The sequence below is a fragment of the Macaca thibetana genome, chromosome 1, assembly GCF_024542745.1.
Source record: "Macaca thibetana thibetana isolate TM-01 chromosome 1, ASM2454274v1, whole genome shotgun sequence".
Classification (NCBI taxonomy): Eukaryota; Metazoa; Chordata; class Mammalia; order Primates; family Cercopithecidae; genus Macaca; species Macaca thibetana.
In genome coordinates, this window is record NC_065578.1 from 111,906,345 (window position 1) to 111,930,365 (window position 24,021).

Genomic DNA, 24,021 nt, shown 5'->3' on the forward strand with positions numbered 1-24,021 from the left:
TGAAAGGGGCCACTCCCTAGCACTATATGCAGATACACAGTCTGAAGAGCAAACCAAATAATGTACCTTTATTGTTGCTTAGAGTAAGGGTGAGGATAAAGATAACAGCTGTTTATCATCACTAGAAGGCTCTCCTGAATGCGGAAAGTTATGTTTTTGCAATGACCAGCCTAATTCTCACATGAAATAAATTACTGTTAAGTCTCAGAGCAGCACATCTTCTCTCAATAACCCGAACAGATCTATTCCCTTCCACAAGCGTTCTCTGGCTAATACACATTTCTGTCTTGCTGGCTTGTAGGTATTATGAATAGATTAGTTATTTCCAGTGAAAATTAACTAACCTGTATGTATTAAGTTTTGTATTATTGTTGTTTCGTGTTAAGACACAAGCAAATTACAGGTGCTAAAAGACAGTAATAACCAGTTCAAACTTGCTTACTCAGTTGAGCTTCATGCTGAGGACTTTGGTGCTGGCACTGCTGTGACTGCCTATAAATTGTTTCTCCTGCCTTGAGTGCCTGTTTAAATAACTTTTCAGCATCTACAATAGTTGTTGCTTCTTCCTCAGCCAGTAGAACGTATGCAGTGGCACAGCTATGAAGAAAGCAAGAAGGCAATTTTAAATAAAATGATAAAGCAAGCATTTTCTCTTGGTTATGTCTCTTTGTTGTATGTCATATTTACTTACATACACTTTTTCCATCTTTAGAAGAAAAAACAAAAAAAAAACTTCACTCAATATTTTACCTTAATAGGGGCACATTGGTATATTCTTTATATCTGATTCCACAATTTTTCCGCTTTTTTATCTTTTCCTTCTGCTCTTTATTTTCTGGGTTTTTTTTTGGGGGGGGGGGTAAAAAACAAAGTTTTTAAACTTTTATCTCATTCTCTGACCCATTGTCCTGTGTTTTCTTTTTGTGAAAGGGGGGAGAAAAGAAGATTTATAATTATCTGAATGATATACCTTCTACTGGTCATATCTGCTTTTTTTTTTTTTTTTTTTTTTTTTGAGATGGAATTTTGCTTTTGTCGCCCAGGCTGGAGTGCAGTGGCCCAATCTCGGCTCACTAAAACCTCTGCCTCCTGGATTCAAGCAATTCTCCTGTCTCAGCCTCCCGAGTAGCTGGGATTATAGGCATGCGACACCACGCCCAGCTAATTTTTGTATTTTTAGTAGAGATGGGGTTTCAACATGTTGGCCAGGCTGGTCTAGAACTCCTGACCTCAGGCGATCCACCTGCCTCAGGTTTTCAAAGTGCTGGGATTACAGGCATGAGCCACCACACCCAGTTAGTCATACCTGCTTTTAGTTGCTATATACTTTATGATATCCATTTCATGGGGCACGTATGGGGAGGGTGAGGATTGGGAAGATAGCCCCTTGACCAACTAGGCACCTTTAACATCTGACTCAGAAACATATTCCGGGACTAGACATTTTCCCCAAATCTGAGTTCTCCCCTCTGCATGCTGTCCTGTCTACCCATGGACTTATCCACAATACTATGCGGTATAACTTCCCTTGTTCTGAATTCAGGTACTTCCTCCTACACTCCTATCCTCATTCCTCACAACTATGCTTATGCCAAGTTTGCTTTTCCTCACCCCACTAAAACACAGAGGCTTTTCTTTGTATCTTTTAAGTCAACACCTGGCTAATAAACTAATTCTTGTTTTGGGGCCACAAAGAGAAACAAAATGTTGTTATTCCATTCCCAGAAATAACAAATCCATCTCTTCTAGAGACAATGTCCTAGTTGTGATTATCTAAGCCTGCACTGTCCAGTATTCTAGGCATTAGCCACATGTGGCTATTGAGCACTTGAAATGTGACGAGTTCGAATTGAGATGTGATGCAAGTGTAAAAATGCACAACGAATTTTGAAGACTTAGAAGAATGTAAAGTTCCCCATTAATAGATTTTAGAAAAGTACTGACTATATGTTAAAATATTTTAATATTTTGGGCCGGACGTGGTGGCTCACGCCTGTAATCCCAGCACTTTGGGAGGCCAAGGTGGGCGGATCACGAGGTCAGGAGATCGAGACTACCGTGAAACCCTGTCTCTACTAAAAAAAATAAAAAGAATTAGCCGGGTGTGGCAGCGGGCACCTGTAGTGCCAGCTACTCGGGAGGCTGAGACATGAGAATGGCGTGAACCCAGGAGGCGGAGCTTGCAGCAAGCTGAGATCGCGCCACTGCACTCCAGCCTGGGCGACAGAGTGAGACTCCATCTCAAAAAAAAAAAAAAAAAAATTAATATTTTGAATATAGCTAAATAAAACATTATTCAGATTAATTTCACCTATTTCTTTTTACTTTTTAAATGTGGCTACTAGAAAATTTAAAGTTACATATGTGGCTTGCGTTATATTTCTAATAACTTGTGCTTATCTAAGCAATAGGAGAGAAATTATTGATAAACGTACAAGACCAAGCATTAAACAAAAGTGATGGCAAGTAGCTATCATTAAGTGGGGACAAAAAACGTTCTTCAGATATAGAAAATGCAAATCATACCATTTCATCATCCTTCAAATAAGAAGACCCTATGGTATATAACAATTTCACTAATCAACAAAGATTTCTCCATTACATTACACTAGATCCCTGTGAAGTGTTAGATATACTGCTGCTTTAAACACTGGCCTTCCTGCCCAGGCACAGTGGCTCATGGCTATAATCCCAGTACTTTGGGAGGTCAAGGCAGGAGGATCACTTGAGGCCAGTAGTTTGAGACTAGCCTGGGCAACACAATGAGACCTTTTCTCTATTAAAAAAAAAATAATAATAAAAATTTAAAAATTGGCTAGGTGTGGCTGTGTGCACCTGTAGTCCTAGCTACTTTGGAGGCTGAGGTAAGAGGATTGCTTAAGGCCAGGAGTTTGAGGTTACAATGAAGCTATCATCTTACCACTGCACTCCAGTCTGGGCAACAGAGCAAGACCCTGTCTCTAAACAAAAACAAAAACCAAAAACACTAGGCTTCCTGACTGTCATTCCAAAAACCAATTGAAATGCTTTAAAATAACCAAAATAGCCAGGCGCGGTGGCTCATGCTTGTAACCCCGGCACTTTGGGAGGCCGAGGCAGGCGGATCACGAGGTCAGGAGATCAAGACCATCCGGGCTAACACGATGAAACCCCGTCTCTACTAAAAATACAAAAAATTAGCCAGGTGAGGTAGCGGGCGCCTGTAGTCCCAGCTACTCTGGAGGCTGAGGCGGGAGAATGGCGGGAACCCGGGAGGCAGAGATTGCAGTGAGCCGAGATCGCACCACTGCACTCCAGCCTGAGTGACAGAGCGAGACTCCGTCTCAAAAAATAAAATAAAATAAAATAACCATAATAAAAACACTTTTTAAAAGACCTAGATGGGTATAAATCAAAATATAAACATAATTATATGCTTATATTTTGAATGTATGTACATATATATACACATACATATATATATATATATATATATTTTTTTTTTTTTTTTTTTGCAACAGAGTCTTGCTCTGTCACCCAGGCTACAGTGCGGTGGCGTGATCTCGGCTCACTGCAAACTCCACCTCCTGGGGTTCACGCCATTCTCCCACCTCAGCCTCCCGAGTAGCAAGGACTACAGGGCCCGCCACCATGCCTGGCTAATTTTTTGTATTTTTAGTAGAGACGGGGTTTCACCGTGTAAGCCAGGATGGTCTTGATCTCCTGACCTCGTGATCCGCCCGCCTTGGCCTCCCAAAGGGCCGGGATTACAAGCGTGAGCCACCGCACCTGGCCGAATGTATGTATATATTTTTAATGACTGTATGGCTGTAGGTGAAAAGATTTTTTCCCCCTTAAAGCATTCTTGGATTTGTTCAAAAGTATTTTATATGGATACTAATCCAGGAAATTAATTATGTGAATACCTAATTAATCTTACATTGAAGAATGTTAGTTTTTTACATTGAGGTAAAATTCAAATAACAAGGTTCACAGTTTAAAGCATTTTGAAGTATACAATCCAATAATTTTTAATGTATTCACAAAGTTGTGCAACCATCGCCACAATGTAATTCCAGAACATTTTCATCATCCCCACAAGAAACCCCGTACCTATTAAGTAGCCACTCCCCATCTCCCTTGCCTCCTCAATCCCTGGCAATCCCAAATCTATTTCTGCCTTTTCACAATGTCCTCTGATACACAAAATATTTTAATTTTGATTAAGTCCATTTGCCTGATTTTTCTTTTGCTGCTTGTGCTTTTGGTGATATAATTTATGAGACCCCTGCTAAATTCAAGGTGGTGATGATTTGTCCCTATGCTTTCTTCTAAGAGTTCTGTAGTTTTAACTCTTCCATTTAGGTCATTGATTGATTTTTAAATTAATTGGGATATATGGTATGAGGTAAGGGACCATCTTTATGCTTTTATATAGGTGGTTATCCAGTTGTTCCAACATCATTGTTGAAAAGACTATTCTTTCCTCCATTGAATGGTTTTGACACCCTTGTCAAAAATCATGACCAGGTGTGGTGGCTCACACCTGTAATCTCAGCACTTTGGGAGGCCGAGGCAGGTGGATCACCTGAGGTCAGGAGTTCAAGACCAGCCTGGCCAACATGGTGAAACCTTTTCTCTACTAAAAATACAAAATTAGCCAGGTATGGTGGCGCATGCCTGTATTCCCAGCTATTTGGGAGGCTAAGGCAGGAGAATCACTTGAACCCAGGAGGTGGAGGTTGCAGTGAGCCAAGATCGTGCCATTGAACTCCAGCCTGGGCAAAAAGAATGAAACTCTGTCTCAAAACAAAACAAAACAAAACAATCAACTGACCATAGATACATGGGTTTATTTCTGGAATCTCAATTTGAATCCATTGATCTAGGTGTCTATCCTTATGATTTAACTACTGTAGCTTTGCAGTAAATTTTTAAATTGGGTAGTGTAAGTCTTCTAATTTTGTGCTTCTATTTCAAGATTGTTTTGGTATTCAGGGTCTCTTGCAGTTCTATATGAATTATAGGATCACCCTGTCCATTTCTGCAGAAATGATAATTAAAATTTTTATAGGGATTGCACTGAATCCATAGATCAATTTAGGGAGTACTGACATTCTAACAATAATGTCTCCCAATCCATGAACATGGGATGTCTTTTGATTTATTTATTTAACTTATGCTTTATAGTTTTCAGCATCCAAGTCTTGCACCTCCTTGATTAAATTTATTTCTAAGTATTTAAATCTTTCTGATGCTTTTGTAAATGGAATTGTTTTCTTAATTTCCTTTTCAGATTGTTCGTTGCTAGGATATAGACATACAACTGATTTTCATATGTTGATTTTGTTTCTCACAATTTTGTCAATACTTTCATTAGCTCTAATAGTTTCTTTGTGGATTAAGATTTTCTACAAACAAGATTATGCCATCTGTGAATGGAGACAGTTTTACTTCTTCCTTTCCAATTCAGATGCCATGTAAAATTTTTCTTCCCTAACTGCACTGACTAGAACCTCCAGTACACCATGTAACATAGAAGTACAAGGGCAGACATCCTGCCTTTTTTCTGATGGTGGAGGGAAACCTTTCAGTCTTTCATCAGTAAGTACGCATTTAGCTGTAGATTTTTCAGATGCAGATGTTCTTGAGGAAGTTTCCTTCCATTCCTAGTTTTTTAAAGTTTTCATCATAAAATGCTGTTGGATTTTGTCAGATCTTTTTCTACATCAATTGAGATGGTCATGTAGTTCTTGTCTTTTGGTCTATTAATGTGGAGTATTACATTAATTGATTTCCATATATTTATCATGATGGGGAATTTTGTCAAATGTTTTTTCTACATCAGTTGGGATAATCATGTGGTTTCTTTCTTCATTCTGTTAATGTACTGTACTACATTGACTGATTTTCATATGTTGAACCATTCTTGCATGCATGAATAAATGCCACTTAGTCAGGGTGTATAACATTTTTAATATGTTGCTGTATTTGGGGGGCTATTATCTTGTTCTCAGCTATGATTTCTTCAAGTATTCTTTCTGCCCTTTCTCTCTCTTCTTTGGGACTCCTATAATGCATAGATTGATATGCTTGATAGCATCCTACAGTTCTCTCAGACTCTGGTCATATTTCTTTACTCCTTAATTTTTCCTGCTCCTTGAATTGGGTAATCTCAATTGACTTAAATGAAATTCACTGGTCTTGCTTCTGTCTGCTTAAATCTGCTTGCTGTTGAACCCCTATGATAAATTTTTCATTTTAGTTATGCTTTTCAATTCTGGAATTTCTATTTAGTTCCTTTTAATTATTTCTCCCTCTTTACTGATATTCTGTAATGGTGAGATACCATTATCATGGGTTCCTTTACCTCCTTGATCATATTTAAAATAGTTGATTTAAACTTTGTGTCTATTAATCCAAAGTCTAGGCTTCACAGGGGCAGCTTTTACTAATTTCTTTTCTTTTTATTTTTTGAGACAGGGTGTCTTTGTTACCTAGGCTGGTCTCAAACTCCTGAGCTCAAGTGATCCTTCTGCCTTGGTCTCCCAAAGTGCTGGGACTACAGGTATAAGCTACCACACCAAACCTAATTTCTTTTCTTTCCTATGTATGGGCCATATTTTCTTGTTTCTTTGCATGCCTTGTAATTTTTTGTTGAAAACTGGAAATTTTAAATATTACACTCTGACAACTCTAGAAATATAATTTTCTCTACTCCCTAGGATTTGTTGTTGCTGCTTTTGCAGTTGTTTGTTTAGTGACTTTTCTGAACCCATTTTATAAAATCTATATTACTTGTCATGTGTGACCAGTGACACGTGTGCTATTTTAGCCTTGTGGTCAGTTGGTGATTTGATAGAGATTTCCTTAAACACCTGGGACCAAAACCAAACAAAACACAAAAAGTAAAAACTTTGCAAATGGGCTCTGTGTGGGTGCTAGGGCACACCTTCACATTCAAACAGTTTACAACTCTGCCTTAGCTTTCACCTTCTACTTGTGCAGAACATGAAGGTTAGGCAGACTTGAGAGCTCAGGACTTTCTCAAGTCTTTTCTGAACATGTCCCCAGCTCTGGCTGTGTGTGGGGCCTTGATTCCCAGAAATGTGTGGGAGCTTTTCAGAGTCTTTATTCCTCAAAGTATCTAATTCCCCAGACTTTGCTCACAAGTTTTCTGGTTTGTCTACTGTTTGTCCTTCCTGTTATCCCTTGCCCCAGGCAGCAGCAGCTAATGCATTTGCCTTTAAATGTTTTTAACAAATGACCCAGAGTGTAGTTATGTCAGTTCTGGGAGAGTTTTGAAGTTGAGGACTCTCTTCTTTCAGTAAGCTGAAATAAAGCAAGCCCTTTGAGCTAGTGCTTCAGGGGAGCCAACAGACAGGTCAAAACAAACGACCACAGTTCCTTGAAAATAAGGTCCATTCAACTTCCTCTGGTACTAGAAACCTATCCCTGGAACGTACTCTGTTGTCTTCAAGACTGCCACTGAGCTAGGGAGTGAGGGATGGGGCCAGGATAAATAAAACACTACAAAGCTTTCTTAGAGAGATTCGGGTGTTTTTTCCCCTTGATTAAGCATTCACTAGGTTACTGTAAACTTTTGATTAGTTTCCAGAGTTTTAATAAAGTTGATCCTTGGCCGGGCGCGGTGGCTCAAGCCTGTAATCCCAGTACTTTGGGAGGCCGAGACGGGCGGATCACGAGGTCAGGAAATCGAGACCATACTGGCTAACCCGGTGAAACCCCATCTCTACCAAAAAATACAAAAAACTAGCCGGGCGAGGTGGCAGGTGCCTATAGTCCCAGCTACTCGGAGGCTGAGGCAGGAGAATGGCGTAAACCCGGGAGGCGGAGCTTGCAGTGAGCTGAGATCCCGCCACTGCACTCCAGCCTGGGCGACAGAGCCAGACTCCGTCTCAAAAAATAAAAAATAAAAAAATAATAAAACAAAGTTTATCCCGACAGTTTCTGCTAGTTTATTATTTTGGCATTCTTTACTCCGCCATTTTTGCTCCACCTTGGGAAGGTCTTCTTAATAGGATAACATATATACTGGGGGGAGAAGGTTCAGGGAATAACTCTAAATTTACATTATTCAGGAAGCATTCCTTGATAAACCCCAACTGGAACCATCTTTTCACTCTTGGTATTTATTTAGTCTGCATTAGATTAGTATTTATTGATCTGTTCCTTGTAAAGATTAAGTTGTCTTATGATTTCACATTTTGCCTTTTCAAAATATAAAAAGTTCAAAACTAAAAAATGCTACTAACATGGAAAAAAATAAACTTGATAGAGCTATGTTTTACTTATTTTTAATTCCCTTCTCATGGCTTCAAGTCCATTAACAACTAAAGTACTCAAGATTGAATGCTTCAAGTGAGTGATTCAAATGAAAAAATTAAAACAGGTGCATAAGTATATTAGTATTTTAATACCCTTTTAACTATAAAGTATTATCACCATTCTCCATGAGCATTCTCCACTTTGAAAAGTACTTCTAGCATAATTTCTATTCAAAAGCATATATAGATTTACAATTTCAGAAGCAAAATACAATGTTGGCAAACACTGAAATTTTTATTAAATATCTATAACATGCAAAAGGGAAATGACTAATGACTCCAAGTGTCTTAGGAACAGACAAAAGGAGATATAAAAATCATTTGTCTTGGTTTCCTTCAAAATAAATTTATTTTCCATATATTTCAAACTTACTCATTGTTCAATTCTAAAGCTTGATAGGCTGCTTTGATTCGAGCTGGAGGATTTCTTTCCCTCCAGGCCTTCTGCATAACTGTAGAAAAAATATGTCATAAAATGGATGAGATGGTAAACAAATAATCTGCAAAATGTATGAAGAATAAGCTAGTGGAGTAAACAAAGCTTTAAATAACATATTCTTAAACATACAAAACAACAAACTAGGTTATTAGTTCACTTTATCCATATGAGAAATTTATATTAAATTTGGAAGCTTCACATAAAATAAAAATATATTCTTTCTCTGATTTATTTGAACAATATATAGGGTACTTAAACAAGTTAATTATATCATTATTATATATGAACATTTATATATCTAAATGCATGTTAACATTGAGTTTAAGTGACATCACATTATAATCAATATGAAATATTACAGTTCTACTTTTATCATTCTGAAAAGGTTTTATGGAACTGCAAAAAACAAAAATATACAAAAACTTAAAAACAAAGTCTTTGTCTAATGAATGATTCACTCTACAAAGAATGTATGGGATTGCATTTTGTGTAAAAGGGAAAAAAAAATGAATTAATTAGAATATAGTACCGCTAGAAAATGTCAGCCTCTATCAGGATTCAACAAAGACCTGAGTTAGGATTTCTTTGGAATATTAATTTTGCTACCAATTTACTGTACCAAAATGAAGACTTCACAGTAAGTAAAGTTTTCTTTAATTAAATAAGCAAACAAATAAAGTAGACTCAGAAGACTAACTGGCCCATTTCAAGTTTGATAAGAAAAATAGAGAACCTATGAGTGTTGCTTTTGGAACAAAACCTGCAACTGTCCAGGAAGAATAATGTGAAAAATGTTTGAATTTTCCTTTGGAAATAAAATATTAGTCTTGGCTTAGCAAAGGAGTCAATATATTCCATTTGTATAACAAAAATACATTTCTTATATCAAACATGTCACCAGCTAGCTGATACCTAATGCTTCCTGAACTTGACAAACTGATGCCAGTCAGCACCCATTTGATACAGGCCAGTAAAAGAACATCATTCTGCTGCAGCACTAAATATTACATCAAAATAATGCATAATGTTAGACTTGTAATTTTTGATGATAGGCTGTCTTCTACGAGTTATATGATATTTACAAGTCAAATTTTAACACTGAATTTGTATTAACATTTTAAACTGTTATTTGGTACTCTAGTATATTAAATGCATATCCTAATTTATCTAACCAATTCCCTTTTGATGGACAATTAAGTATACTAAATTTTTTGGTAATACAAAACATTGTGATAACAATCTTTCAGTATGTGTCTTTTCATAACTAATTAAATACTTCCTTTCTAGTAGAATAGCTGGCTAAAATATGTATATTTTAAAAGATTCTGGATATGTAATAAGCTTGGGAAGTTAAGAAAAAAAAAAAAGATTCCAGATATACACCCCTCAAACTCCACAATAAGACTGTATTAATTTACACTTTTTCAGGCTGTATAACACAGTATAATCAATCTTTGCTAATTTAACAACTTAACACAGTATTACCAATCTTTGCTAATTTAATATCTGAAACTTATCTCATTTTCATTTGTGTTTTTTTAAATTTCTAGTGAGGTTGTCTAATTCACCTTTAAATATATTATCTTATTCTTTTGTTTCCAAATTCTCCACCTAGCCTTTCAAGAGTATTCTTCAAAACCAAAGCAGTCCTAAGCCTAAGCGGAAAGGAGAAATAAAGTTGACGGGGGGAAAATGTATATATTTTTTTCTAAAATAAGGCTTAGGAGTAATTTAAAACAAAATGCTGATTTGGTATTCAATTGTCCTGTTTAAGGGCTCTTGATATGCTGAATATAATTAACATAAGCAATTAGCAACTCACTCAAATTTATCTATTTTTCAAGTTAAATAACATTCCAATATGCTAACAAGCACAAAACAGATCAGCAGTTATCGTAAGGTCAGGGGTCATAAATGTAAATGCCTACAAATGCCAGGCATTAAACATAAATGAGTGGACTGAAAGCATATTCACTGTCTAAAGGAGAGAGCCACAACTCAGTTTCATCTTATTACTGCCAAGTGTAAATTCAGGTTCAATTTTGCCCCATTTTTCAACCTTCAAAAGGCACAAATTCAGATTTTAATGTAAAATCTCCTGATTTTTAAATGCTGAAGAAAAAAATCCAAAAACCAATACTGGGCCCTTCTGGATATGTTTTTTCTCTGCCCTAGATAAATTAATAGAAGAAGAACAAAATCTAATTTAGTTATTACTGATGACAGTAAGTCAAGAGAAATTTGCCACATCACATATATACACATTTGTATTTTTGAAAATAAAACTACTGATATAAATCATGACCTTTATGTGAGGGTCTGAAAAGATTAATATGGAATCAACAGTCTGTTTCTGAAGATCATTCACAGACACACTCTGTCTGACTTGAGTTCAACCTTTAGCTGGGGTTAGACACACCTCTATAGAAGTACATAAAACTTAGAAAGGACCAAATGGGATACATGGTTTTAAGAAAATCAACTTCTAAAGCTTCAACTTGATCACTCTTTCCTATAACTGATCTACCAAAGAATGTTTCTCTGGTTTCCCTATCCTACCTAACCACAATTCCTATACCCGCTCCCCACGAAGATATGTTCCTTTCTCTTATTTTACAAAAAACATACAAACACACAAAAGGCTTACTTCTTACTCATCCTGAATCTGACAAGGTGTACTGCCCTATAGTGTAAAAATCTCCAGGCGCCAAAGGGACAATTCAAAGTTTGGGTTGGGGGCAGCCATGTTTAATCAAGGCATCCTATAATAGTATTCCTGCCTTTTATTTATTTAACAGTGAAGCTTGGCATTGGAAAGAAAGTATTCTGGCCCTGTATTCAGGTATATTACAGAATGAAGAAGGGAAAGACAACAATTTTTAACAGTTCCATTAGTACCCCTCCCTACTTACTATCAAAGAACAGATTCTCCTAAGGGAAGGTCCCCTCACATCAAGGCAAAGCAGGCATTAGCAAGGAGTAATAAATGCAGTGAAGCCTTATTTTGGCCAAGTGGTAAGTTCTAGACACAGCTATCTTTCTATCTTAGAATCTGAATTCAGAAGATAGATAGTTGTCATGGGGAGGCATATTAATATGTTTATTTAAATTGAAAAGTGAAGTCAGACTTCTCTGTCAGAAAGTAAATATGATTTGGTTGATAGAACTGACAATGAGAACTCACCTAGTCAATTAGATTATATACAGAACCTTCCACAAAGTTTAAAGAGCTAAATATGTAGCTCTAAGGATTTGACAGAAATATAATGAAAGCACATCATAACACTTAGAACCTTACAGTCAAATGCAATTCAAATTTTTAAAAATTACATTAGAATGTTTTATTGTAGAAAAGGATGGAAGTGTGATACCAGACTCTACAGCATGAAACAATGGTAATAAAATTACCACAGGGATGTAAAACAGATACGTGTTCAAGAAGAAAAAAGACAAAATTTACTACTGTTAAAGAGCATTTGGTAAGCTAGGTGCGGTGGCTTACGCCTGTAATCTCAGCACTTTGGAAGACCAAGGGGGGGGTGGATCACCTGAGGTTGGGAGTTCAAGACCATCCTGACCAACATGGAGAAACCCCGTCTCTCCTAAAAATACAAAATTAGCCAGGCATAGTGGCGCATGCCTGTAATCCCAGGTACTCAGGAAGATGAGGCAGGAGAATCGCTTCAACCCGGGAGGTGGAGGTTGTGGCGAGCCGAGATTGCGCCATTGCACTCCAGCCTAGGCAACAAAAGCGAAACTTGGTCTCCAAAAAAAAAAAAAAAAAAAAGGAGAGAGAGAGAGAGAATTTGTTTACATATTGTTTTGTTTGTTTGGCTGTTTTTTTTTTTAGATAAAGGGTCTCTGTCCCTCAGGCTGCAGTGCAGGGGTGCCATCGTAGCTTACTGCAGCCTCAACCTTCTAGGCTTAAGAGATCCACCCACCTCAGCCTCTCAAGTATCTGGGACTACAGGCATGCACCATCACACCTGATTAATTTTAAAACTTTTTTGTAGAGATGGGGTCTTACTGTGTTACCCAGGCTGACAAACTCCTAGACTCACGGGATGCTCCTACCTCGGCCTCCCAAAGTGCTGGGATTACAGGCATGAGCCACTGTCCTTGGCCTATTCATGTATTTTTCAGTGGATTGTAGTGGGCATTAAATCATTTGATTTCATAACACATATTGAAATATAGGGTATACTATTATTTTTAAATGTCTGTATTTTGCACTATGTCAAAAATTACATTCTCTATGATTATTTAACCTTATGATGTCAACTTAAAAATGTGTGAAGGGACACATTCTTTTTCAAAATTCTTTTAGGAGATATTCAAATAAAAATGTTTTAATACCACACCTTCAGTAGATAGCCATGATAGCTATTTTAAAAGCCTGCTGGTGTTTGCAATTCAGTGTCACTCTGTGAGAGGGGCTGTGAGAGAAAGGGTGGTGAGACCTAACTTCCAGAATCACTCAACCCTTAAAGTTAACATACAGCACTGATATTGTACTGCTGTTATTTCCCTAACACCTATCCTTTTGCCATTAATATAAACATTAAGCATATAAACATAAATCTATTCTTTTTACTCCTTTATCTGCAATTAAATCATTTTATATAACCATACCAAAGATCCTTGGCTTTCCTATCATCCACTCTTAACGGATTTAATCTAACAAAGATAAATCACTAGGAACTCATTTTAATGCAGGAAACTGGCTGTTTTTTAGACCCTTCAGTGATTTTGTGGTGGGTAGAAGCAGTAATAGTGTAGTGGTTAACAGCCAGTCTTGAGTTTGAAAAATGGTTTTATCATTATTAGCTGTGTGATTAAAGGCATATTACTTGATCCCCCTTTGCTTCGGTTCCTTTATTGTTAAAATGGGGCTCATAATACTACCTATCTCATAAAGTGACTGGGAAGATTACATTTCTACAAATTGCTCAGAATAGTGCCTGGTACATAGTAAGCCTAGACGAGTATTGGCTATTATTAGTGAAATTGCTTAAGACTTCTGTGACATCTAGGCTATTCAATCATTCATACTTTTTTTTTTTTTTGAGACGGAGTCTCACTGTGTCGCCCAGGCTGGAGTGCAATGGCCCAATCTCGGCTCACTGCGAACTCCACCTCCGGGATTCAACTGATTCTCCCACCTCAGTCTCCCGAGTAGGTGGGATTACAGGCACCCACCATCATACCCACCTAATTTTTATATTTTTGTAGAGACAGGGTTTTACCATGTTGACCAGGCTGGTCTCGGACTCCTGACCTCAGGTGATCCACCCACCTTGGCCTCCCAAAGTGCTGGGATTAAAGGCGTGAGCCACCGTGCCCAGCCCATTCATACTTTCCTCAAAGAAAAAATATTAATATTTACATTACGCCAGGCAATGTGCTGGATAATAGAGATTCAAAGATGAAGAGAATATAGTCCCTGCTGTCCGAAAGTTCATACCCTAGTAGCAAAGACAAACATGAAAGCAATATAACATTAACAAATAAATGTTTGTGGCTGAATAAATTAAAGTTACTTCATAGAGGTTTGGACTAAGTAGTACAGAATTGCAGAAAACAAAATGTTTAATTCTGTGACAAGGGATCCCAGAGAGGGCTTTCCAGAAAATGTGACTTTTAATTTGGATAATGAAGGATAAAAAGTAACTCATCAGATGGATAAGGAGGGTGAGTTCATTCAAAGTAGAAGAAAAATTTTGATAAAGATCCCAGACCAGGGTATAGTGGCTCATGTCTGTAATCCTAATGTTTTGTAATGAGTTTGAGGTTACTTGGAGCTATCACTGCACCACTGCACTCCAGCCTGGACGACAGAGTGAAATCAATCAATCAACCAGCCCTGTCTTTTTTTTTTTTTTTTTTTTTTTGAGACAGAGTCTCGCTCTGTCACCCAGACTGGAGTGCAGCGGCCGGATCTCAGCTCACTGCAAGCTCCGCCTCCCGGGTTTAGCCATTCTCCTGCCTCAGCCTCCCAAGTAGCTGGGACTACAGGCGCCTGCCACTTCGCCCGGCTAGTTTTTTGTATTTTTTAGTAGAGACGGGGTTTCACCGTGTTAGCCAGGATGGTCTCGATCTCCTGACCTCGTGATCCGCCCATCTCGGCCTCCCAAAGTGCTGGGATTACAGGCTTGAGCCACCGCGCCCGACCTGACCAGCCCTGTCTTTAAGCCATATAATTGAGAATCTCAATACTCTCTTCTATAGATAAGCACTTGGAGAAAACTAAACACATAAATTTCTATGATCTTCTACCACTTTATATGCATCTCTAACTCACAACTAAAACAAAATATATTCTGGTTTTCTCTACATGCCATTCTCCAATGTTTATACATTGACCTGTTATTTTATTTTATGTATAATTGCAGGTGTTCATTTCCCAGACGGAAACAGGGTACACTGTTTTCTGGAAAAGTAGTTGTCATATTTGATCTGAAAGGTTTTTGAAGTAGTAAAAGAAATATGAAATATTTTAAATTCTTTATAAGGAAAGCAGTGTATCAACCTAGCTTATAGTCATAATTTAATCTGAGTTTCTTATCAATAATATAAACAACTCAAAGCCAAATAACTAAATAACTCTGTATATTATAATAAACAACTCTAAAGAACTTTTAAAATCATCTTCATGATCACTGTTTATACTATGAACAGATATGATACATACCTGTGTCTGAAGGACGTAAAAAATCTGTGTCACAGGTGAAAAAGGTCTGATGGTCCTGAGCTGACAGGTTCATGTCATAGTATGTAAGTGGCTCTTTACCAGTCACCCAAGTGTATCTTTACCAAAACACAACAAAATATTTAAATTGAACATGAGACAGCATCTATCTGCTATAACAAACACTACTTAAATTCAAAAATATACTGCTACAATTTGGATGTTTTAAAATCTTACAATCAGTAAAACAAAAGATAACCTCACAAACTACTTAGAGTATGATAATAAAACATCAAAGACCAAATAGAAAAATAATATTCAATAAACAACTGTTTTTGAAAATTGAATTGGGCTGGGTGCCGTGGCTCATGACTGTAATCTCAGTGCTTTGGGAGGCTGAGGCTGGTAAATCACTTGAGACCTGGAGTTTGAGACCAGCCTGGGCAACATAGTGAGGCCTGTCTCTACCAGCTACTGGGGAGGCTGAAGCTGAAGGATCACTTGAGCCCAAGAGCTCAAGACCAGCCTGAGCAATATAGCGAGATCTTGTCTCTATTTTTTAACTTAAAAAAAAAAAAAAAAGAAGACTCAGTAAAACGAAAATTAAGGATTGGGAATTGGGACATAAAATGAAGCCTGAAATGGAGCTAACATATGAAATGTATACCCAGAAGTTATACTTTTACATTAAGAGAAAATAATCATTCAAAAGAAGCCTAAGAATTCCTGATACTAAGAAATTTATCCTAGGCCAGGCACAGTGGCTCACACCTTAATCCTTGGCACTTTGGGAGGCTGAGGCAGGAGGATCACTTGGGGTCAGGAGTTTGAGACCAGCCTGGCCAATATGGTAAAACCCTGTCTCTCCTAAAAATACAAAAATTAGCTGGATGTGGTATGGGCTGCCTGTGATCCCAGCTACTTGGGAGGGAGGCTGAGGCAGGAGAATCACTTGAACCCGGGAGGAGGAGATTGCAGTGAACCAAGATCATGCCACTGCACTCCAGCCTGGGTGACAGAGAGAGACTCAGTCTCAAGAAAAAAAATTTTATATATATACACACACACATTTCTTTTTAAGATCTTCAGGAAATGGAAACTGTATAATACAACAAATAGCCTCAAACTTTGATTAAACACAGTAAGAGATTCAAGGACCTGTTTCTTACAGGTATCCCTTAATACAGGCTAACGGCATCTTTCATAAAAGCCTAGCTTTCACTTCACAGGATGTCACTATCTTACACTATCAAGTCTTTAAGCACAGGAGCCATTGCTTAGTCATTTTTGTATCTCCATCATTTTGCACAGTGCCTGTACATGGTAGAAACATAATGTTTCTTATTCAGTAAGTTAAATAACATGCCCCATTCTACTTCTAGGTAAAATACAGCACTCCTCAAAATAAAAGTAAAGTATCTTTGCTCATAAGTTTCAAAAGATGTTTTCTCATTTAGAGTTAAAAACCAGAAGAGAAATGGACACAGTAGTGAAAATAGGAAGTGGCACTATGAAATCAATATAAAAATATAGTACCCTCTACTGTTGCACAATTTACATTCAGAGTGATGTTTTCTGATGCATCCTCAAATTTTGAAATTTAGCAATCATGCACAGGAATATGACGACACTGGTAATTTTTTCTTAATGCCACAAATTCTTTGAAAAAGGCTTTTTATAAACCAGGGGCCTAATATATACTTATACATATATAATATATACTTATACATATCACAACTACTTATATGTATGATAAACCAGGAGCCTAATATATACTTATACATATCACAAACATACGGTTTGATGCAATGTTTCTTATGATTATCAAATTAAACACAGGTTATGTGTGGTAGTTCATGCCTGTAATTTCAATGATTTGCAAGGCCAACATAGGAGTATTACTTGAGCCCAGAAGTTTGGGATGAACCTGGGCAACATAGAAAGACCCCTGTCTACCAAAATTTTTTTTGAGATGGAGTTTTGTTCTTGTCACCTGGGCTGGAGCGCGATGGTGTCATCTCAGCTCACTGCAACTGTTACCTCCTGGGTTCAAGTGATTCTCCTGCCTCGGCCTCCCAAAGTGCTGGGATTATAGGCGTGAGCCACCGTACCCGGCCTCTACCAAAAATTTTTCAAAATTAGCTGGATGTGGGCTCTGCCTATGGAGTAGCCATTCTTTTATTCCTTTACTTTCTTAATAAACTTGTTTTCACTTAAAAAAAAAAAATTAGCTGGATGTGGTGGCATGTGCCTGTAGTCCCAACTACTTGGGAGACTGAGACAAGAGAATTGCTTGAGCCCAGGAGGTCAAGGCTGCAGCTAGCTATGATCGCGCTACTGCACTCCAGCCTGAGTGACAGAACAAGACTCTATCCCCAAAAAAATTTAATTAAAAGAAAAAAGTAAACACAGTCAAGATGCTGCCAAATAAACTGTGGACTAATCATTTTTACCTTATTATAGATCAGTATCTCCTACTAGAAGAGCTGTGATATATTTATAAAGACAAATGATTTTGTAAATACCTTCACTCTAGAACCAATGCCCTACTTATACTGAAAGCAAAATGTAATACCTCCTATATTCTGCTCCTCTGAAAAGATTTAGAGGGTTTCTCCATACCTTACATTCTGAAAAACAAAGGAGAAAAAGGGGGAAAAAGAGACACTTTAAAATCTTCACTTAACCAATATCTATTGTCTACCCACTGTAGGCTAAGCGCGGTGCTAGCCACAGATGATACAAAGATGAATAAAGCATGCTTTCAAAAAACAGAATTAAATCTAATCATTTCCATATTTCTGTCTCCATAGCATTTAGTTCATAATTCAATTATAGTACTTACCATATTACAATATGATTATCTGCTTGGTTTTGTTTCCTCTTTAAAATATGAAGTCTTAAAACTTTGCTTATTTTTCTATTCCTATAACCAAGCACAGCCTCTGGAACTGACTTGCTTAACTGAATTAAACATAGTACGAGAGTAGTCATGTAAATGGCCTGAACTCCGATAACAGACATGTTTTGTTCTTTTTTTTGAGATGGAGTCTCACTCTGTCACCCAGGCTAGAGTGCAGTGGTGCAATCTCGGCTCACTGCAAGCTCCACCTCCTGGGTTCATGCCATTCTCCTGCCTCAGCCTCCCGAGTAGCTAGCTGGGACTACAGGCGCTCGCCTGGATAATTTTTTGTATTTTTAGTAGAGACAGGGTTTCACCATGTTAGCCAGGATGGTCTCAATCTCCTGATCTCGTGATCCGCCTGCCTCAGCCTCCCAAAGTACTGGGATTACAGGCGTGAGCCACCGCGCCCGGCCAGACACATTTTGTTCTAAGAAAAAAAAAAAAGCATTAAATTTGTTTTGGGGAAATCAGGGAAGGCTTTAGAAAGGGGGTGACATTTGAACTGACGTTGAATCACTGTAAAAAATGAGAATAAGGTTGCAAAATGAAGAACATCTGAAGCAGAGGAAGTGTCATAAAACCATACAGCATGGTTAGGCTAGAGTACAGGGTAAGGAGTGGGAGGGAGAACTGTAAATGGGGTTAGAAAACAGATTGGAAAAGGCCAGGCACAGTGGCTCACGTCTGTAAGCCCAGCACTTTGAGAGAGTGAGGTGGGCAGATGACCTGAGGTCAGTAGTTCAAGACCAGCCTAGCCAACATAATGAAATCCCAGTTCTACTAAAAATACAAAATTAGCTGGGCATGGTAGTGCCTGCCTCTAATCCCAGGTACTCAGGAGGCTGAGGCTGAGACTGAGACAGAAGAATTTCTTAAACCTGGGAGGTGGAGGTTGCAGTGGATGGAGATCGCACCACTGCACTCCAGCCTGGGTGATGAGAGCGAAACTCCATCTCAAAAAAAAAATAAAAGAAAATAGACTGGAAGAAATTGATGAAGGACCGTATGTACTATAGAAAAGAGTTTAGATATTATTCTTGGTCATCAAAGGTTTATAAGCAGAAAAATAACAAATACCAGATCTTTGTTTAGATCAGCAGTTCTCAAAGTATAATTCATGGAACTGTAAAGTAACAATTCTTCAAAATAAATTCTAAGACATTATTTGCCTTTCTAAATGTGTTTACTTGAACTCGGATGCATGACCCTGAGAGTAAGGGTGTCCTTAAATTTTGTACCCCAGGCACCTGCCTCACTTGTCTTACTTGTCCTGCAAAATTGAACTGGTGATGAAAAGTCAACGATGGGTAAAACTGCTAGTACATTAGCATGAGTCAAGACAATGACACCAAACTGTACTAGCAGTCATTGGATTCTTCACTTCCACATCCTTACAGTAAAAATAAGGCAAATTTCTTTTAAACATTATAGCAGGTATGATGGTTGTCTCTAGTAAAGCAATTTGTGAGAACTGGCCCCTTTTGTAATGAAACACCACTTTTACTTGAAAGAGCCACATACAAACTTACAGTTATTTAGATGGGTACCTGGCAGATATTTTCTTTAAAATGAACTGAGTCTGTCAAGATCAAGGAAGAAAATGAAAGTATTTGCTGCCAGTGATAAAATCTGAGCTTTCAAGTACATATTGAAATTTTTTTAAATGTGTGTCTGCTACTGTGAGCCTCGCAAATTTCACAATAAAGACTTTTCTATGAGAATGGTGGTGATATTAACAAATGAGTTTTTTCGTATTATGCAATAAAATGGATCATGATATGAATATGATATGCATAGCTCAGTGAACAAGTATTTTCCAAGCAACCAATGTACGATATAAAATTATGCATAAAAGATCCATTCAAAATGTTAAGATATACCAATAGATTTTCACATAACAGGGCATGCAAAGTTCAGATTTTACACCACAACTAAACTTTCAGAAAAGTACTCATAGAAAGTTTTAGTGTAGTATCAAAAAAAGGTATCCACAATTTTCTGAGAAGACTATTAAAATACTCCTCCCCTTTTCAATTACACATCTGTGTGAAGTCAGGTTTTCTTCATACACTTCAATCGAACAGCATTTCACAATAGACAACGGAGAATAAGCTGTCTTCTATTAACTGAACTTTTTCTTGTTGTGGGAAATATAATTATTTTTCACAAAGTGTGTATTAGCTCAGGCTGCCATAACAAAATACCATTGACTGTGTGGCTTAACATAAATTTATTTTCTCACAATTCTGGAGGCTAGAAGTTTGAGATCAGGGTACCTGCAGGGTGCCAGCACGGCTGAGTACTGGTGAGGCTGAATTCTTGCTGTGTTCTCACAAGAAAGAGAGAGCTCTGGTATCTCTTATTATAAGGCCTTCCTGTCTTATCAGATCAGGTTTCTACTCATAGTTTATCTTAATTACTACCTGAAGCCCTATTTTCAATAGTCATATGGGGAATTAGGGGTTCAAACTTAGAAGGCGGAGGTTACAGTGAGCCGACATGGTGCCACTGCACTTCAGCCTGGGCAACAGAGCGAGACTCCATCTCAAAATAAGTAAGTAAAAATACATTAATTCTCCCCCAAAAGTCTTAACTCATTCCAGCATCAATTCTAAAATCTAAAGGCCAAAGTTTCTTCTGAATATTATCTGAATCAGACATGGGGAGGCTCAAGGTACAATTCATTCTTAGACTTCACTCTCCAGAAGTGAACCTATGGAACCAGACAAGTTATACGTTCCCAATATATTGTATGATGGTGGGCAGACATAGGATAGACATTCTCATTCTCAAATGAAAAAAATCAAAAGGAAGGAAGGGGTAATAGTTACCAAGTCCAAAACCTAGCAACGCAAATTCTATTACATCTTAAAGTTTGAATGCCAGGCACAGTGGCACATGCCTGTAATCCCAGCTACTCAGGAGGCTGTGGCAGGAGGATCACTTGAGCCCAGGAGTTCAAGACCCCAGCCTGGGGAATATAGTGAGGCCTTGTCTCTCTTTAAAAAAAACAAAAAACAAAAAACAAACAAACAAAAAAAAACCCAGGCAAGGTGGCTCACGCCTGTAATCCCAGCACTGTGGGAGGCCGAGGCAGGTGGATCACCTAAGGTCAGGTATTCAAGACCAGCCTGGCCAACATGGTGAAACTCCATCTCCATTAATAATAGAAAAAAATTAGCTGGGCGTGGTGGTGCATGCCTGTAATCCCCACTACTCGGAGGCTGAAGCAGGAGAATCACTTGAACCTAGGAGGCAGAGGTTGCAGTGAGTCAAGATCACGCCATTGCATTCCAGCCTGGGCAGCAAGAGTAAAACTCCGGCTCCAAAAAACAAACAAACAACAAAAAAAGGACGGGCGCGGTAGCTCACACCTATAATTCCAGCACTTTGGGAGACCAAGGCGGGTGGATCAAGAGATGAGGAGTTCAAGACTAGCCTGGCCAAGATAGTGAAACCTCATCTCTATTAAAAACTCCAAAAAGATTAGCTGGGTGCAGTGGCAGGTGCCTGTAATACCAGCTACTTGGGAGGCTGAGGCAGGAGAATCACCTGAATCCAGGCAGCAGAGGTTGCAGTGAGCCGAGATTGTGCTCCGGCACGCCAGCCTGGGCGACAGAATGAGACTCCGTCTCAGAAAAAAAAAAAAGAGGCCAGGTGCAGTGGCTCATGCCTGTAATCCCAGCACTTTTGGAGGCTGAGACAGGTAGATCACCTGAGGTTGGGAGTTCCAGACCAGCCTGACCAACATGGGGAAAACCCATCTCTACTAAAAATACAAAATTAGCCGGGTGTGGTGGCACACGCCTATAATCCCAGCTACTCGGGAGGCTGAGGTAGGAGAATCACTTGAACCTGGGAGGCAGAGGTTTCAGTGAGTCGAGATCGCGCCATTGCACTCCAGCCTGGGAAACAGAGCAAGACTCCATCTCAAAACAAAAACAAAAACAAAAAAAGAGAGAAAAAGCGTGAGAATTATTTTTGATACTCTGCCCTCCAGGCCCACTGGGATGGCAGTGTCACCCCCATAGCTCTGTGGTACAGCCCCACCCATGCAGCTCTCTGTGAGGTTGGCCTGGCCCCAGAAACTGGAAAGGCAGCCTCACCCTTTGAAATCAAGGAGGAAATAGCCTTGCCCTCTGGGCCTGTATTAGGAGTGGCAGTCCTGGGTTTGGTCATTCTTCCTTTTATTTGAAGTCAGTACATGTTCACAATTGAATAGCTCTATGGTTTGGTCCTGTAGAATCCAAAAAGTCTAACGGCCTTCCTTCATTCTGTCCCACCTTCCCTGTCCCTTTTAGTTCAAACTGGTAGTGTGTTTGCTCGTATAAACTCAACTCTGTTTCTGGTTTCTACTAAGATGACTAAGTCCATGAAGTGCACACATGATATCAAATAGTTGTTCAACCACACCCCTACTGTTGTCTTCAGAACAAGTTTTCTCATGTATTTATAAAATGGATAGGCTGAGAATTTCCAAATCTTCAAGTTGTGCTTCCTTTTTGCTTAACAAGTGCTTCTTCTGTTCATCTCTTTCCTTTCACATTTCACTATAAGTGGTCAGAAGAAACCAAGTTGTGCCACTTTGCTTAGACATCTCCTCAGCTAAATATCCAATGTCATTGCTCTGAAGTTCTACTCTCCCCAAAATGCTAGAATATAGTTCAGCCAGTTCTTTTCCACTTCATACAAGGACCACCTTTCCTCCAGTTCCCAACCACATATTCCTCATTTCCATTTGAGACCTCACCAAACTGTCCTTATCCATATTTCAAGCCTGCACCTCAAAACTCTTTCAGCCTCATTACCCAGCTCCAAAGCCGCTTCCACATATTTAGGTGTTTGTTATAGTGGCACCCCACTTCTTCATACCAAAATCTAAGTTAGTCAGCTCAGGTTGCCATAACAAAATATCATATGCTGAGTGGCTTAAACAACAGAAATTTATTTTCTCACAGTGTGAAGGTTGGAAGTCCAAGATCAAGGTACCAGAATGGTTGGGCTCTGGTGAGGGCTCTCCTCCTGGCCTTCAGAGAGCAGTCTTCTCACTGTGTCTTCGCATGGCAGAGAGACAGCAATCCCTCTCTTCCTCTTCGTACAAAGCCACCAATACTATCAGATTAGGATCCCCTCATTTAACCTTGATCATCTAAAAATCCTAGCTCCTAATACAGTTACATTAGAGGTTAGTTTCAACATATGAATTCCAGGGGACACATTTCAGTCTACAACATGTTAACATGTAATGGATTTACTGCTATTAAAAAGTATTTTTAAATTTCCTGCTTTAATTTCTAATATGATAAATATTGATGGATATAATCCACATTTAAACACAGGCTCTTTGAGGTCCTGGATAATTTTTTTTTTTTTTTTTGAGACAGAGTCTCGCTCCGTTGCCCAGGCTGGAGTGCAATGGCACAATCTCAGCTCACTGCAAGCTCCGCCTCCCGGGTTCATGCCATTCTCTTGCCTCAGCCTCCTGAGTAGCTGGGACTACAGGTACCTGCCACCACGTCCAGCTAATTTTTTGTATTTTTAGTAGAGATGGGGTTTCACCATGGTCTCGATCTCCTGACCTCATGATCTGCCCGCCTTGGCCTCCCAAAGTGTTGGGATTACAGGCATGATCCACCGCGCCAGGCCTGGATAATTTTTTAAG

The 24,021-nt window shown here is 38.6% G+C and overlaps 1 protein-coding gene across 15 annotated transcripts in view; it reads right to left on the minus strand.

Annotated features, from left to right (window-relative positions):
• ST7L (suppression of tumorigenicity 7 like) overlaps positions 1 to 24,021 on the minus strand; it is an 843,199-nt gene that overhangs the window by 60,408 nt on the left and 758,770 nt on the right. For all 15 annotated transcript variants that reach the window (XM_050747420.1, XM_050747399.1, XM_050747449.1 and 12 more), the window contains 4 exons: positions 18,030 to 18,084; positions 15,458 to 15,573; positions 8,701 to 8,779; positions 443 to 597 (listed from right to left, as the gene is read on the minus strand). In XM_050747420.1, coding sequence (XP_050603377.1) covers positions 443 to 597; positions 8,701 to 8,779; positions 15,458 to 15,573; positions 18,030 to 18,084 — 405 coding nt within the window. The remainder of the gene's footprint in view (positions 1 to 442; positions 598 to 8,700; positions 8,780 to 15,457; positions 15,574 to 18,029; positions 18,085 to 24,021) is intronic.